This window comes from Myotis brandtii, unplaced genomic scaffold (assembly GCF_000412655.1).
Source record: "Myotis brandtii unplaced genomic scaffold, ASM41265v1 scaffold350, whole genome shotgun sequence".
Lineage (NCBI taxonomy): Eukaryota > Metazoa > Chordata > Mammalia > Chiroptera > Vespertilionidae > Myotis > Myotis brandtii.
Genome location: NW_005363468.1, coordinates 2,178,465 through 2,194,870, shown reverse-complemented (window position 1 = coordinate 2,194,870; position 16,406 = coordinate 2,178,465). Strand labels below are relative to the sequence as shown.

At 38.3% G+C, this 16,406-nt stretch overlaps 1 protein-coding gene across 7 annotated transcripts in view; it reads left to right on the top strand.

Annotated features, from left to right (window-relative positions):
• The window catches only part of LMO7 (LIM domain 7), a 217,723-nt gene that overhangs the window by 64,025 nt on the left and 137,292 nt on the right, over nt 1-16,406 (top strand). For all 7 annotated transcript variants that reach the window (XM_014544074.1, XM_014544082.1, XM_014544078.1 and 4 more), the window contains exon 2: nt 10,916-10,986. In XM_014544074.1, coding sequence (XP_014399560.1) covers nt 10,916-10,986 — 71 coding nt within the window. The remainder of the gene's footprint in view (nt 1-10,915; nt 10,987-16,406) is intronic.

Sequence of the window (16,406 nt, the reverse complement as noted above, 5' to 3'; positions counted from 1 at the left end):
AACACTGCTTGAGCGAGGTCAGGCAGACTTTCTGAAGGCCACCGATATTTATTGGGGGGAAAATAAACTCATTCATTCAATGGGCAGAGTCCTTCCCCTGTTATCGCGAGAACACGCATATCTGTGTTTTTATGTCTCAAAATTAGAAAGTTTGTTATACTAAGTTGTTTTAGGAAAACTGATTTCTTAACCATTCGGCTGTAGGGACTGCAGTTAATTTACAGCAGGAGTTAATGTGGAGGTGTTGTAAGCCTGTCTCCCAGGACCCGCTTTGTTACACTTGAAGTGTGTTTTCTGCTTTGAAACCATTTAAGGAAAGTGATTTTGAAAAAAGGCCATAAATACACTTTAGAAAACTTAGTGTTGTGGAATTATTTAGATATGATGCAAAGATGACACATTTAAAACAAACATAGATGCAAATATATAAAAGAAATACTATAATTTAATAGTAAGACTTTCTGTGTGTGAGGTAGAGGGGCTGGAAATTCCATTTGCCAAATTTAGACCAATCCCTATAAAATGATGTATAACTTTTTAGGGGGTAGGCACATCAAGTACAGAAATTACTTTAATAGCTTAACTTATATTGAACTTTTCTGTATGGGGTATGAGATGCGATTGCAGGCCTTTTGTGGCTTTTAAAAGGCATCTGTATTGAATTTGAATAAAATGCATACAATTCTGCCCTAACCAGTTTGGCTCAATGGATAGAGCTTCGGCCTGCGGACTCAGGGGTCCCAGGTTTGATTCCGGTCAAGGGCATGTACCTTGGTTGTGGGCACATACCCAGTGGGGAGTGTGCAGGAGGCAGCTGATCGATGTTTCTCTCTCATTGATGTTTCTAACTCTCTATCCCTCTGCTTTCCTCTCTGTAAAGAATCAATAAAATATATTAAAAAATGCATACAATTCTAAGTTTACAATTCATTGAGGTATTTAGAACATGTTTATTGAGATATGATTCACATACCACTTAATTCACTCTTTTAAAGTGTACAATTCATTGGTTTTAGTATATTAACATAGTTGTGCAACCATCACTGCTGTCTAATTTCAAAACATTTTCATCACCTCAAAAGAAACACTATAGCCATTAGCAGTCACTCCCCATTTTTGCCTTTCCCTAACCCGTGGAAAGCAGAAATCTGCCTTCTGTTTCTACGGATTTGCCTATTCTGGGCATTTCACATAAATGGAATTATATAATATGTGGTCTTCTGTGTCAGGCTTCTTTCACTTAGCCTCAAGTTTTCAAGGTTCATCCATGTTGTAGCATGTATTATTATTTCCATTTTATGTCTGAATGGTATTCCATTGTATAGTTATACCACATTTTGTTTATTTATCAGTGGATGAACTTTGGGTTGTTTTTATTTTTTGATTAATATGAGTAATGCTGCTATGAACATTCATGTATAAATGTTTGTGTGGGTGTATGTTTTTATTTCTCTTGGTTATATACCTAAGATTAGAACTGTAACTCTTCTTTGCTACCTAGAAATTCATTGTTGAATGGAAGGAAGGCTGATGAGTGGTTATCAACAGGACTGCATTGTCAGCTTGCAGTAGAAATCCACCAACAATCATTTAGGGCACTCCTGTGTTACATACAGGTTGCCTCAACTTCATTCCTTAATACCAAACTTAGACTGGAGGGTTAAGCATATCTGAGGTATCAGGGTTGTAACTATCAATTTGAAGTTCATATAAAATAAGTAGTGGCTCTCACTTGTAATATAGATATACTGTTTCCCAAAATGAATGTTTCCCATAGTGATGACTCCCACAGTAATTCACACAGAGATAAGCAGGTAATTGTTGAGACTTGCTAATCTGTGTGAGACATTTCTGCAAAAAACAATGACACCTCTTGACTCTTGAGAACCCATGATTATGTTAAGCATTTGAACTATATTTAAAATATCCTGATAATGGGAGTTCACATCTATGTGTGCCTTGTGTACTAGTTATTTAAAAACTTCTTGATCTAGAAAAAAATAATAATTTATGCCCAGATTAGGCCTTTGTTACACTGTTTTCCCTTGGAATATTTTCCCTGTTGTCTGCAACAGCATACGCTGGAGTATGAACCCGTATTTATTGCCTATAAATGTGCGTTAGATTTCACCCTGTATAAGTAGTTTTTGTGATTGTTAGCCGAACAAAGTGTAGCTTAACACTTGAGCACATTTTTGAGTGTGATGTTTTCAGTGAACTTAACTAGCTTCCAATAGGGCTCAGGTTGTCTTGGATTTCATGTCTAGATGAAACCTGGCACGTACATTATAACCCTGGAGCAAATCTTCCTTTCTTCCCTTTGTTTTATTTAGTTCTTTCCAGTTGTTTTTCATTCCTGGCTTATTAATAATTGTGGTTTAGCAAAAATAATTTGAGACTGGAAGCTAAAAGTTGGTAATGGTATAGGGAAGTGGCCACTTCTAGACCAGAAGTTATGTTTAAACTCTGTGTTTTGTGTGTGTGTGTGTGTGTCCCCTCCCTCAAATCTCAGTGTGGTTGACATTTGAGCTAATGATGATTGAGTGAGAATTTTGAATGTTTATAAAGACAGTTGGATTATAATTATCCAGGTATACAACTGAGAGCTTTGCATTTTGCTCTTTGTTTTTCCTTCCTGGCTGTGTAAGGACTTGCATGCCCTTCCCAAGAGAAGGTGAAGTGGGAGATGTAATTTACACTAAACATTGAGATGAAGGGCTCAGTGGTGCTGGAAGGGGGGTGGTGGTGCAGGAAGAATGTTTAGATTGTCCACCACTGTGAGACTTTTGGGATTCCATTTAGAATTCAGCGATCTGTGCAATTCTGATGACCACTATCTTGGAATCTGTGAGTTGGCTTCGGTTTAGCTATCAAGTGATATTAGTATTGGCAAACATAGTCCTGGTGTACTCTGGGGTATTATGTAGTACAATGCCAAATTTTAAGAGAGGCCAGTGACTTGAGAATTCTGCCACTTAGAGCAATGTTATTTGCTGATTATACACTAATTTGCTGATTATAAGGTAACCAAGAACATGCTATAATTCAGAGGGTTAACCATATTTTTGAGAGATGCTTAGGCTTAAAATGCCATTTTGACCAAACATTTCAAAACAGGGTTAGACTTTTAAAGAGGAATTTTTAAGTATTGTTACATCTTTTTATATTCCAGTTGCCAAATATCATACCAGGTACGGGCATAGCAATTTTCATTACATTATTTTGGAATGAATGAATAAATGAATACTTCCTTAATATCTTCTATAAAAGTAGGACAGATTACTTAAAAGGAAAGTTGAATTTTAGCATATTCCTTAGCCTGGAAAAACTTGCATGTAGAAATCAATAGTAGTGACAAGCTCTTAACTTTAAAGATTTTGTCTAAGAATATTCCCTTTCAAAAAGGTGTATAACTAGAGTAACATGTTTCCACAAACTCTTGTCTGTTTTTGTTGTTGAGCTATGGACAAAGCTAGGATGAGTTCACTCCTGTGCAGTAGAAGGCTACTTTAATAAAGTGATTTCAGGAACTGAGGGAGGTTCTTCCATCAGTACACAATCAATCCTCCCTCCCCTCTTACCCCTGAAATTTAACCATCATTTTTGTCTTTATGTTAGTTTTGTGTTCCCTTGGTTAGATATTTGTAGTGCAAATGTTCATAGGAAGAGTAATTAGATTTAACGCAAGTGATTAGTATGTGTAAACCACATTTCAGCCCATGAGAAGTTGGGTAAAACGTCCTGCCCACCCAGAGTAAGCAGTATAGACTCAGATGCCCAGAGCATAGGGAGGTAGGTTGCTAATTTCATTGTAGAGTTCACTCTGTGCTTTCACAGACACTTTCATTTGATGCTCAATACTTGTATGTAGGGAGCTACTAGTAGTTACTGACATGGTCTTAGCTCAAGCAACTGTATTGCATTTCAGTTTCCTCCTGTATAAATGGGTAAGAGCTCCTACCACATGGGGTTGCTATGAAGATTAAGATAGATTCTGCACAAGTAAAGAGTAAGTGTTGGTTGTCATAATCTGAGTTCCTGTTTTATAGTTGAGGAAACTGAGGCCTGGAGAAGTTGGGAGACTTTGTGTCTATTACCCAAGGAAGGAGTCTGATACTTTTGTTTTAGCTTTTCTGACTCCAAGTTCTTTTAAAAAAATAAATATATTGTTACTGATTTCTGAGAATAAGGAAGAGGGAGAGAGAGAGAGATAGAAACATAAATGATGAGAGAGAATCATTGATTAGCTGCCTCCTGCACGCCCCACATTGGGGTTCGAACCCGCAACCCAGGCATATGCCTTGACTGGGAATTAAACCTTGACCTTCTGATTCTAAGGTTGATGCTCAACCACTGAGCCATACTGGCCGGGCCAACTTCCTTTTTTTAGTTTTATTTTTAGCCCATTCCTGTGGGAGGAACTGGCTTCTCTACCATCATGAATGACTTTTTCAATAATTTCACTCTGGGAAAGGAAAGAGCTAGGAGGTAGACATTTGTTCTATTTAAATTATGTTTAGTTTTTACCTGGTGTTTTTGACTGTGTGCCATAATCCTTGCATTTGTAAGTTTTTGGCATGAGTGCTCAAGGAGATCTGTCAGAGATATTGCAGCATAAATAGTGATAGAGACGTTTCACGGAATTCACTGTAGAAATTGGTCCTGTTTTGTGGAATCATAGTGATCATATAATGGTTGCTTCAAAAATGAGGTTTAATGGAGGAAAGGAGAAAAGGGTGTTTTAAATTCATTGCCAGTTTTAGAGACTGCCTGAAAAGACCCAGCATCTTGAAGTGTGCTGGCCCGGGGCTTCTAGCTACAGAAACAATGCCTCTTTCATTTACTACCGGTTAATAATGGCGGATTTTGTAATCAAAGAAAACCTGATAATTTCAAGAGAAACGTCAAAAGTGCTTTATTCAAAGTAATGTCCATTGCTAGCTACACATTTCCCCATCTTTCAGGTAATTTGTGGATACCGTCCCAATAGAACTTTTCTTGTTTTGAGGCAAACCATTCAGAGACCCAATTTTCCACTTCTTCGTATGTTTTGAAGTGCTGCTCAGGAAGTGCGTGTGCCATCGATGGGAACAAGTGGTAATCTGAAGGAGCAAGGCCTGGTGAATACGACGGGTGGGTTAATACTTCCCCGGCAAGATCTTTTAATGTGTCTTTAACTGGTTTTGAAGTGTGTGATGGTGCGTCATCATGAAGCAAAATTACTCTGCCATGTCTTCTGGCACTTTCTGGTCGTTTTACGATCAAAGCATGGTTCCAATTGATTATTTGTTGTCGGTAGCGATCAGTATTAATGGTTTCACTTGGTTTTAGAACAGGGGTGGGCAAACTTTTTGACTCGAGGGCCACAATGGGTTCTTAAACTGGACCGGAGGGCCGGAACAAAAGCATGGATGGAGTGTTTGTGTGAACTAATATAAATTCAAAGTAAACATCATTACATAAAAGGGTACGTTTTTTTTTTTTTTTTAGTTTTATTCATTTCAAACGGGCCGGATCCGGCCTGCGGGCCGTAGTTTGCCCACGGCTGTTTTAGAAGCTCATAATACACAACATCCTTCCTGATCCCACCAAATGCAGAGCATTGTCTTCTTTCTGAATCGATTTGGCCTTGCAGTTGATGTTGGTGGTTGACCTGGATCAACCCATGTTTTTATGCATCTGGGATTCTCAAAATAAATCCACTTTTCATCGCCAGTCACAATTCGATGCACAAAAAGACTTTCTCTCATGCCATTGAAGCAACATTTTACTGATGACTTTTCGGTTTTCCATTTGTCTTTCATTCAGTTGATGTGGCACCCATTTTCCTTCCTTTAAAATCTTTCCCATTGCTTGTAAATGATCGGAAATTGTTTGCTGAGCAACGTTTAATCTTTCTGCAAGTTGTTTTTGAGTTTGACACTCATCTTTATCCAATACTAGTAATGCTTGTAATTATTGGTCTTCAAACTTTTTCGGTTGACCTGGGCGTTCTTTGTCTTTCACATTGAAATCATCACTTTTAAAGCGTTTAAACCAGCTTTCACAAATATCTTGAGAGGGAGCATGTTCACCATAAGCTTCCTGAAGTATATGATAACTTTTTCTTCAAAATAAAGTAATGAATTAAAACTTCCCGCAAATGCTCTTTTTTTTTTTTTGGCACGAAATTTGACATTTTTAAGCGTAAAAATATCTATGATGTTAACACCTTCAGTAAATTTGACTTATGAAGTTTTGAAGCTTGCTGTCAATACAACAAAATAGCATACATATCAAATCGCATATATATCAACATATGTGTAACGCCATCTATTGAAAAAAATCCACATTATTAACTGGTACACCTAGTAAATGCTGACATGTTGAATGGAAAATTAAGGCAGAGCCAGTTTTGGAGAATTGTTTCATGAAGGGGTACCTGTGTTCCATAGTGGCTTCTGATGGTAAATGTTCTTCGTGTTTGTTTTGTGTTGCATTATTTATGTTGAAATAAATGATAGGCAAGATGATGATGGTATGCATGTGTCTTAAATATCATGGTCCAGTAGCTGATCAATCAGTAAGTAACTTAATTTGGAACCAACTTTGAGCCCCTTGGAAGCTTGTAGCCTAGTTTTTGTCGCCAAACATCTCTTCTCTTTTGAAACAGTTCATGGGCACTGGTTTTGCACTGTGATTCCCACAAAAATATGGTAGAGAGTGCTTTTGGGATTCTAGATGTCTTTAAAATGACTGCTTAACAGGAATTGAAAAATTTAAACAAGATGAGTGCCTGCTGACTTGCATTAGTGGGTGTTTTGCTGATAACCCGTCTGGTATGAAGTGGTCTTTGAGATGTTCCCAGAATGTCTGGGATTTAAATCATGTTGATTATGTGGTCAGAATTGGAACTGAGAGATGCAGCTTTAGAGAAACTTGCTGCTTATATTGGTGGGAAATCTCATCCAGTGAGAGGATTAAAATAAAACCATAAACAAAAAAGGGTGTGATGCTAATTCCCATTTGTTTACTAAATTAATACTTCTCATAGGAGAAGCAATGGCTATTTTGAAATTTGTGGTCTTGGCACATATTGCCTATATATTTATGTAGCTGATATTTTCTTTCACAAAATATGCCCTTTAAAAGCTTCGTATCAAGGGCTTCTCCAGAGCCTACAGGCGGTAGGACAGGTTTGGCAGCCGTGATTGTGTAAGGTGTGTTTTCCGCACACGGCTCCGCCCTTAATATGCTTGGGAGAGTAATTACAGCTTCCCAGGAAGAGTCCTTGGCCCTGTAAGTTTCTTAGCTTTCTTTCCAACAGGACGACTCATCAGCACCCAGGGCTGCACGGCTGGAAGAAGCAGTAGCCCTGACTATAGTGTGTAGTCTTCTTCATCTTCTTTTTTTGAAAGGGTCAAATATTTTCACGTATCATTTGTGTAATGTGAAGTGGGTTGGGCAAATATTTCTTTCCCTTTAAAAGTAGGGGATGGAGCAGTGACTTATCAGAAGTTCGTAGCCCAACTGGCGTGGCTCAGTGGTTGAGCATTGACCTATGAACCAGGAGGTCACGGCTTGATTCCTGGTCACGGCACATGCTCGGGTTGCGGGCTCAATCCCCAATGTGGGGTGTGCAGGAGGCAGCCGATCAATGATTCTCTCTCATCATTTATGTTTCTATCTCTCTCCTTCTCCCTTCCTCTCTGGGAAAAAAAAGTCTGTAGAGTAAGATGTGTTCAGGATTGAATCGCAGGTCTCATCTGATGTACGTCTCTGGTAATGATTTTACTTAATTGCATTAAAAACTATAGAAAGGGACAAGGAAGAGGAAAATAGGGCTCAGAATTATTGAAAACGCAGTGAGTAATTGTTAGGTTAGAACTACTAGACAAACACTTGTTCTTTGAAAATTCTTAAATTTTGTTCAGTATTTTGAATTCTTCTTAAGATAGAGATGGGTTCACATTTTAAAGCATGATTTAATTTTTTTGGAGCAAACTGTCTTCACTATATTTTGAGGTCCTTTATAGATCTCTACAATTTTTACAGTTTCCAGGACACAGAAGGTAGTCTAGTGGATTTTTATCCTTTAGATATAAGAGACACAGAAAATTGACCTAAATCTGATGGATTCTGACCTCTCTTGCATGTTGTTTTAAAAAATATTAATTGTATATCTATGACACAGGAAACACTTGTGGTTGTTACAGAATATTAATAATAAAAAATAAACATTGATATTAGCTATAATTCTACCACTTAGAAATAATTATTTAATATTTATTTATATAATGCATACTTATAGAGTTATAGTAATTGGGATCCTGCTCATGTATTATTTAGTGAATTGCTTTATAACTAATATATAAAGGGTTCTTTACAAGTAAATCTACTTTCATAACATGAGCTTAAATTTCATGCAAACTTCTGTTTTACAGTTATATCATAATGTAATCAGCGTCTTCTTGTTGGGCATTCAGGCAGTTTGTAATTGTTGCTATTTTACTCAGTGCTGTGAAGCAGTCCTTCTTATGTCTTGTTCTCTTGTTGTCATGGTGTACATTCCTAGATCTGGACATAATATGTCTGGAAGAAGCATATGCAATACTTCAGATACATATCACAAATTGCCTTCTAGAATTGTGGTATCATTTTATATAACCTTTGCTATTGTACAGAACATGCCAGATTCCCATGAACTCACAATATAGGCTGTTATTTAAAAATCTTTGTTTACTTTTTATAGTCTTCTTTATAAATAGTATAAATTGGTCTGGTATTATAGCATAATTATTTAGATTTGGTAAGTATAAATGTACAAGAGTACATTAATATTTTGATATCTTGAGGAGGGTGGTCTAAATCTACTATGGCTTTGACTTTCTAGAGTTTTTTTTGGGAAAATGAAACTTTCTGGATAGTTGGGTTTTCTGAATAGCTCTGTAAATTCCATTATTTCTATTTTATCAATTAATATTCTGATTATATGGTACAGAGGTATTCCTTTGAGGGTTAATTATTGGAGTGTGTTGTCAGAGTGTTACCTTGAAGGTCAATACATGTAATGAGGTTAAGCATATACTGCAGTTAACTACCCTCAGCTATTTGATTGCACAGTATCCTGATCTTTACAAGCTAATAAGTAGGTGATATTTTCCTTGTTTCAGATCAGTAGACTGGAGTTCAGAGAGGTTATTTAACTTGCTTAAGATCACACAGCTATTAGGTAATGAAAGTGGGATTTGAATATACTTTTGCCTGAGTTGAGCCCTTTCTCTTTCCATTTTGTCACTTGCTACACTCTGCCCTCTGGATTGGACCATTCAGTGTTGTTGATTTACTCTTTACTGCTCTCCATGTGTTTGTAGGACATAGCTCTTTTTATCTTCTAAACCACTGCTTCTAATCTACATTGATTTGGAAAAATAATTGCTAGATCGTTTCACAGTGGGACAATTAAGTATTGGTGGCTCTCAGTGGCTTTCCTATGACTAGAGAAAATGGACTTTGATGTTCCTGGGCCCTTTTATGCTTTTTTGGCTTTGGGTAGGAGTTCCCAAAAAAATTAGATATCACTATGTTTTCACTAGTTGGGATCAATACTCATCTTGAGTTTGTATTGGATCTATTTGGGGAAAATAAGAGTTTGTGCTACACAGATTACCTGAGATAATCCATGGGCCACTCAAGGTTATCTCCCCCCAAACATACCATTCTGTTTGCATTTACTGTGCTTTTAAACTTTGTCTTTTACTTATGCGGCTGTGAACTTCTTGAGGGAAGAATCTCCCGCCATATACAGGATGCTCCTGCTTTTCCGTGTGTCACCTCCTAGCCTTGGCTTCTGTCCATATTTATAGAACCATCTCGTGAGAAACTAACTTTAATTCTAAAATTACCCATTGTTTTGTCAGTTAACAGGTAGTATGTCTAGCTTAGAGCTATGTTGGGCATTGTGGAAAAGATGCAGAAGACATGATAGGGATTCTAGGTGGACAGTAAAGCTAGCAGTGGTGAATAAGAACAGAGGGGCACTGTGGCTCACCTAGGATTTAAGATGAATTACTTCCCAAAACAATCCCCAAGATTGTATTTCTTCCAGAAGTGGCAGGTAGAACAAGGACTCCTGCTAGCAGATGGTGGTTCTCTTGCCCACACCCTTAGCTGGGGATCCAATCCCAAGAGTTGTACTTGGAGCAGTTTTCCCCCCACTGTTTTCTCTGCTACTGCTTCCCCTATGGAACTCCCTTCCCTTCCATCTCCCCTATCCTCAAGAGACAGAATCTGGAGAGATTTTCACAGCAGTTTTACTAAGAACATTGATGGTGGTAACCGTAGGTGGCCTGCTCATATATAAGAGTCTTAAGTGGGGAATCGTCTGCTTGAAATTCTTACCGTCTACCCTCTCTATCTTTTGTCTCTCAGTTTAGGATTTAACAGTCTTCTCCCTCGTATGTTTTAGTAAATAGCTCTTTACACAGACCATTTCATGAATACATTTAAGGAGAGTCAGGCCCTTTGCTATTTATCTTTGTAATGAAATGTGAGGAATTTAAGGATGGAATTGAAATTAATTATGTGCATATATAGTTGGTGTTTCAAGTTTATTTACTTTTAGTAAAATAGATCACCCATAGATTTTTAAATACAAAATATGTTCAAAATTTAGCTTCCAACTTTTATTATCCATAAAATGGTTACATTACAGAAAATGCTCATTCTGTTTTTTTTTTCTGTTTATATTTTTTCATACTAAAGTGGTTAACCTCTCTCTTTGTAACATGGAACCTCATATAATTTCTTTTGTGGAACAGCTTTTGATATATGCACATCCTTCAATGATAATATTAGATGCATATCACTTAATCTGAATTTGACTTGTGTCTTATTCCTGGTTAAAAGAAAATTAATACCCAAATTTGTCTTTCAGGCAGTAACAGAGAAGAATTTTGAAACAAAGGATTTTCGAGCCTCTCTAGAGAATGGTGTTCTGTTGTGTGAGTAAGTATATACAGCATTTACAAACAATTTAAAAGCAAAGGTATGTGTGTGTGTGTGTGTGTGTGTGTGTGTGTATGTGCATGTTATGAAGTATGTCTACTTTCACTCCCTTCTCCATGGCTAGCTACAATAGTCACAGATATGTTTTCTTGGTAACAAGTGAGATTTGATCCCTGCAAATTGACACCCCATAGTTCCAGACAGTAAGAAGGGGTTATCACTCTCTGTATCTAAAGATAGCATTGGTGAAATATATATTATTTTAAATTAGTAAACAAGAAAGATTCTATTATTGCTTGATGGGCCAGTAGGGGTGGGTGGTTGAGGAGAAAGCCTTATTACATTGTACCAGCTGTCACTTACTCAGATTATTTTAATGTATGTAATTGCCTGTATTAGAAGTTTGTATAAAACTTTTTTCTTTTATCCATAAATAGTGATGATTGTAGAACAAATTTAGGCAGTAGCAAATGTTTCTTCTAAGCTGTAAGTGGAGTCATTACATCACCACAATCAATTTGAGTCATGGGCCATTCATTTAATTAACAGATATTGAGAATCACATCCTAGGCTTTGGTTGTCTTTAAGTAAAGTAGTCTTGTGCCACGATTGATGGTATGAGGCCTACACTGTGTGTTTAGTGTAATGGTTTGTTCCTCAATGGATGTGTAGTACAGTTAGCTTGGTATGTGACCTTTGGGGGAAAGGGGCAGTTCGGCCTATGAGATGTAAGGATGAACGTGTGAGGGTACAGGTTGCAGAAGTGAGTCAATAAATTATAAGAATGTACTTGAGTATGTACTCGCAGCTTTGAAAGCATTTAAGTATTTCAATGTAGACACTTACTGCATAGGTATTGATGGAATCTGTCCACAAATAAGCATTGGGAGTGTATGTGTTTTCACTTAGATAATTTTGATTATTCTTCTAAAGGAAGTTTGTTTTCAGCAAACAGAAGACGTCAAAGGGTGTAGGTTTGATTCCTTGCTCCATTACTTTTGGACATTTGAGCAAGTAACTTAACATCCGAGCCTTATTTTCTCACCTGTAAAGTGGAGGTCAGGATATCTAATCTGCCTACTTTACAGGGTTGCAAAGTTCCATATGATATATGGACCTTAATAGGTTTTTGTAAACTATCAAACTGTGTAGAAATACATAGGTTGGTGGACATGTAGATAACAATCTGATTTTATCAGCTCTGTTGATGGGTGTTTGAACTTCTTTAGAGCAATATTATTAAATTAAGCCATATCAAGTTTTTGCTATTCAACCATCTGTGACCTATAGAAATGTCACTTTCATGTGGTTCCAGCTGATATGTTGTAGGATATGAAGAAGGGCCACTGGAAAGTTTCAGGGATGCATCTGAACCTCTTCTGATGTCACATTCTGAATTGTTGCCAAATAGTGTTAAACTAATTTTAGTAGGTGATATGGTCAGCCCCATTGGTCACAGATAGGAAATTACTTTATTTGGATTTGAAAACTATATGATTTAAACTAGAGCCCCGGTGCACAAAAATCATGCATGGGGGTGTGTGTGTGTCCCTCAGCCCAGCCTGCACCCTCTCCAATCTGGGACCCCTCTCACAATCCAGGACTGCTGGCTCCCAACCGCTCGCCTGCCTGCCTGCCTAATTGCCCCTAACCACTTCTGCCTGCCAGCCTAATAACTCCCTAACCACTCCCCTGCCAGCCTAATTGACGCCTAACTGCTCCCCTGCCAGCCCGATTGCCCCCAACTGTCCTCCCCTGCTGGCCTTGTCACCCCCAACTGTCCTCCCCTGCTGGCCTGGTCACCCCCAACTGTCCTCCCCTGCAGGCCTGGTCACCGACCCCCCCCTAGCCCCTCCCCTGCCAGCCTGATCAATGCCTAACTGCCCCCGCCCTGCCAGCCTGGTTGCCCCTAACTACTCTCCCCTGCAGGCCTGGTCACCCCTAACTGCTCTCTCCTGCAGGCCTGGTTGCCCCTCACTGCCCTCCCCTGCAGGCCTGGTTGCCCCCAACTGCCCTTCCCTGCTGTCCTGATTGCCCACAACTGCCCTCCTCAGCTGGCCTTCTTGTGGCGGCTATCTTGTGTCCACATGGGGGCAGCCATCTTGTGTTGGAGTGATGGTCAATTTGCATATCACCTCTTTATTATATGGGATGTGTTCTATTGTGTTCAGAACATGAAAGGACAAAAATGATTGTTAGAAAGATGCATGTGATCTGAAAACTAATTTGCTATGAGTATAGACTAGTGATTTTCAACCTTTTTCATTTCATGGCACACATATACTAATCACTAAAATTCTGCAGGACAACAAAAAAATACTTTTGCCAACCTGACCAAAAAATAAGTATAATTTTGATTCATTCACACTGTACGGCTATTGTTGTGTTGGCTTTTGTCATTTTCTCATTTGACAATCTAAGGGAAAAGAGGTCAGTGCCCCTGACTAAAAAGTCAGGTATTGTATGTTTTAAAAATTATTGTGGCACACCGACATTGAAAATCGTTGGTATAGACTATTTAGTGGTTCACAGCCAAATAACTTTGATGTCAATTGTAAGCCCCACAAGACAGGATAGGAGTTAGGCAGGTTTATGTAGGAAGTGTGCCTATGAGTTATGGAATTGTTTTCAGACATATGACAGCATATAGTCCAAATAGGTGATGTTTTCAAAGAAGTCACTTTGTGGTTATATACTTCCAGTGATGAACTATTATTCAAAATATTTTTTAGAGAATTCCCCTCATTTGGGGCATTGCTTCCATAACTATGTCATTAAACATACTTGATAGTGACGCTGTTTTTTTTTATTTTTTATTTAAAATGCAATTTAGGCACCAGCCTGGGGTCTGAGTGACTTGGGGTGATTTCTGAAAACTATATCCAACCTATTTCTAGTGAGAATATTCAGAGTTGATGAAAAACTATTTTGACCACAAGCAGTATTTTTAGAATAAATATATAAGTTCTACCTTAATGATCACAGCAAACATTCTGATGAATGTTTAGAGACATAATGGCTTTTGACCTGGAGAGCATTATGTTAAGTGATAAGCCAGTCAGAGAAAGACAAGTACCATGTGATTTCACTCATATGTGGAATCTAAGAAACAAAATGAACTAACAAGCAACACAGATATAGAGCAGGCTGACAGCTGGTGGTGGGGGTGTTTGGAGGGCTGAGGTTTGTGGTGGAGGGAATGAGGAAAAAAGAAAAAAAAGAGCAACAACTCATAGACAGACAACAGTGTGGTGATTGCTGGGGTAGGGTGAGTGGGAAAGGTGGAGGAGGGTTTAGGGGCGATAAATGGTCATGGAAGGAGACTTGACTTGGGGTGGTGAACACACAATACAGTATACAGATGATGTGTTGTGGAATTATGCACCTGTAAACTGTATAATTTTGTTAACCAATAACACCCCAATAAATTAAATAAAAATGAAAAAAAGTCACTTTAATTCACAACTTCCAAAAGCTCATTCTTAGATTGTTTCCTAATTGAAATAACACCAATTTGAGGTATGGTGCATTACCATGTAAGTCTAATCGATCTGTTTAGTACTTAGTATTCTTTAAGTGAATGTTTTTCAAAAGGCGCGTAAGTAAACATTCAGCTGCGATAATCAGCAATTGTAGTTTCTGTGGGACACTGCATGATATTTGTATTAAAATAATCTTTCTCTTAATTGTGAGTCACATGTATAGCCATTGGTTAATGGTGTAGTGTTGGAAAAAAAGTCCAGGTGACTATTCTGTATAAATCCGAAACTGAAGAAAACTTACCTGGTTGGCCTGTTAGCAGGCATTCCTCTGTTTGATCACAGCTACCTGAGTTATAATGCCTGCAAGGAAAGCAAAATCAGTTGCTCAGAAGCTTGATATTAAAAGCCCAGACTTTTAAATTAATGGTAAATCTTGTAAGCTGTATGTCTTTGAGGACTTTTCATTAGAGCTCTTTCTGGCTTTGAATTTCCTGAGAACAGTTACTTCCATATGGCTCTCCAGCATAAATATTGACCCTGATCCATATGACAGCCATTGAAACTTAAGTAATAAAAACTATTTTTTCTTAAAGTAATATAAACTTTGATGTTTCCATATTATTTGACAACCTAATAGTACATACACAAAGATACAAGTGTTCAATTTCATATAGATAATTAAAAAATTTAAACTGCTTTTTTTTTCATGGCAGTATTTTATGGTTATCATCTGTATGCTTTCTTTTTCAGCTTCATCCCCCCCCCCCCCCCCCGCCCCCATAATTTTATATCTATATGTAGCAAGAATGTCATTCAAAAAAGAGTAGTATAAAAGTTGAAGGTGAGCTTGGATAACATTAATTTTAAAAATTACTTCTGCTAAAGCAATTGCACTGTACAGGCTCATTGCCAATTTTGTAGAAGCCTTTTATATTGTGGCCTCAAACTTGAAGGTAGAAAGCTTATGTATGTTTTATGAACTTGCATGTACCGTCTACAGGGCTTTCTCACCCTAAACGTAAGTTACCAAAAGGAGAACTTACAAGATTTCAGTGATGGGGCCTCTGAGAAATAGATGAGAATGATGGTGTACTAAAAATAAAAGGTAGAAATGGATGTACTCAGTTTATGTGATATAAATAATTTATATTAAAGTTGATTGGCAGAAAGTTATTGAAGTAGGTTTTTGATGTAATGAAGGCTCTCATGTGAACAACACTGTGTTGGCCGTAAAATGATGAAAGTATGGGGATTCTGCTCAGTGCAATGAGAAAGAAATTAAATAAGGGGAATGAATACTGTAAAAAAAAGAAATATACTGTATCACATAAATTAAAAGTAGAGTAATTGCCTTATATGAAACTTAGTCTCTAGAATTTTTATATAGTAACACTAATCAGAATATTAGCTGGATAAAAGTAATAATATATAGCAGGACATCATTAAAAAAAGTACTATATCAAGTTGATAAAGTTTATCAAGTGATAAAGTTTAGAACATTGTTTACTTTAGAGAAACATGTTGGGCTTTTATTTTTATACTAGAGGCCCGGTGCACAAAAATTTGTGCACTCGGGGGGAAGGGGGGGTGCCTCAGCCCGGCCTGTGCCCTCTCACAGTCTGGGACCCCTCGGGAGATAACGCCCTGCTGGCTTAGGCCTGCTCGCGGGTGGCAGAGGGCAGGCCCAATCCCTAGGTGCAGCCCCTGGTCAGGCTCAGAGCAGGGCCGATTGGGGAGTTGGGGCACCACCCCCTGTCATGCACAGAGCAGGGCGGATCGGGAGGTTGCAATGCCACCCCAGTCACACTCAGGGTAGGGCCGATTGGGGGGTTGGGGAACCGCCCCCTATCACACTCAAGGCAGGGTCGATGGGGAGGTTGCGGCACCACCCCCTGTCACGCACAGAGCAGGGCCAATCAGGGGGTTGGGGCGCTGCCC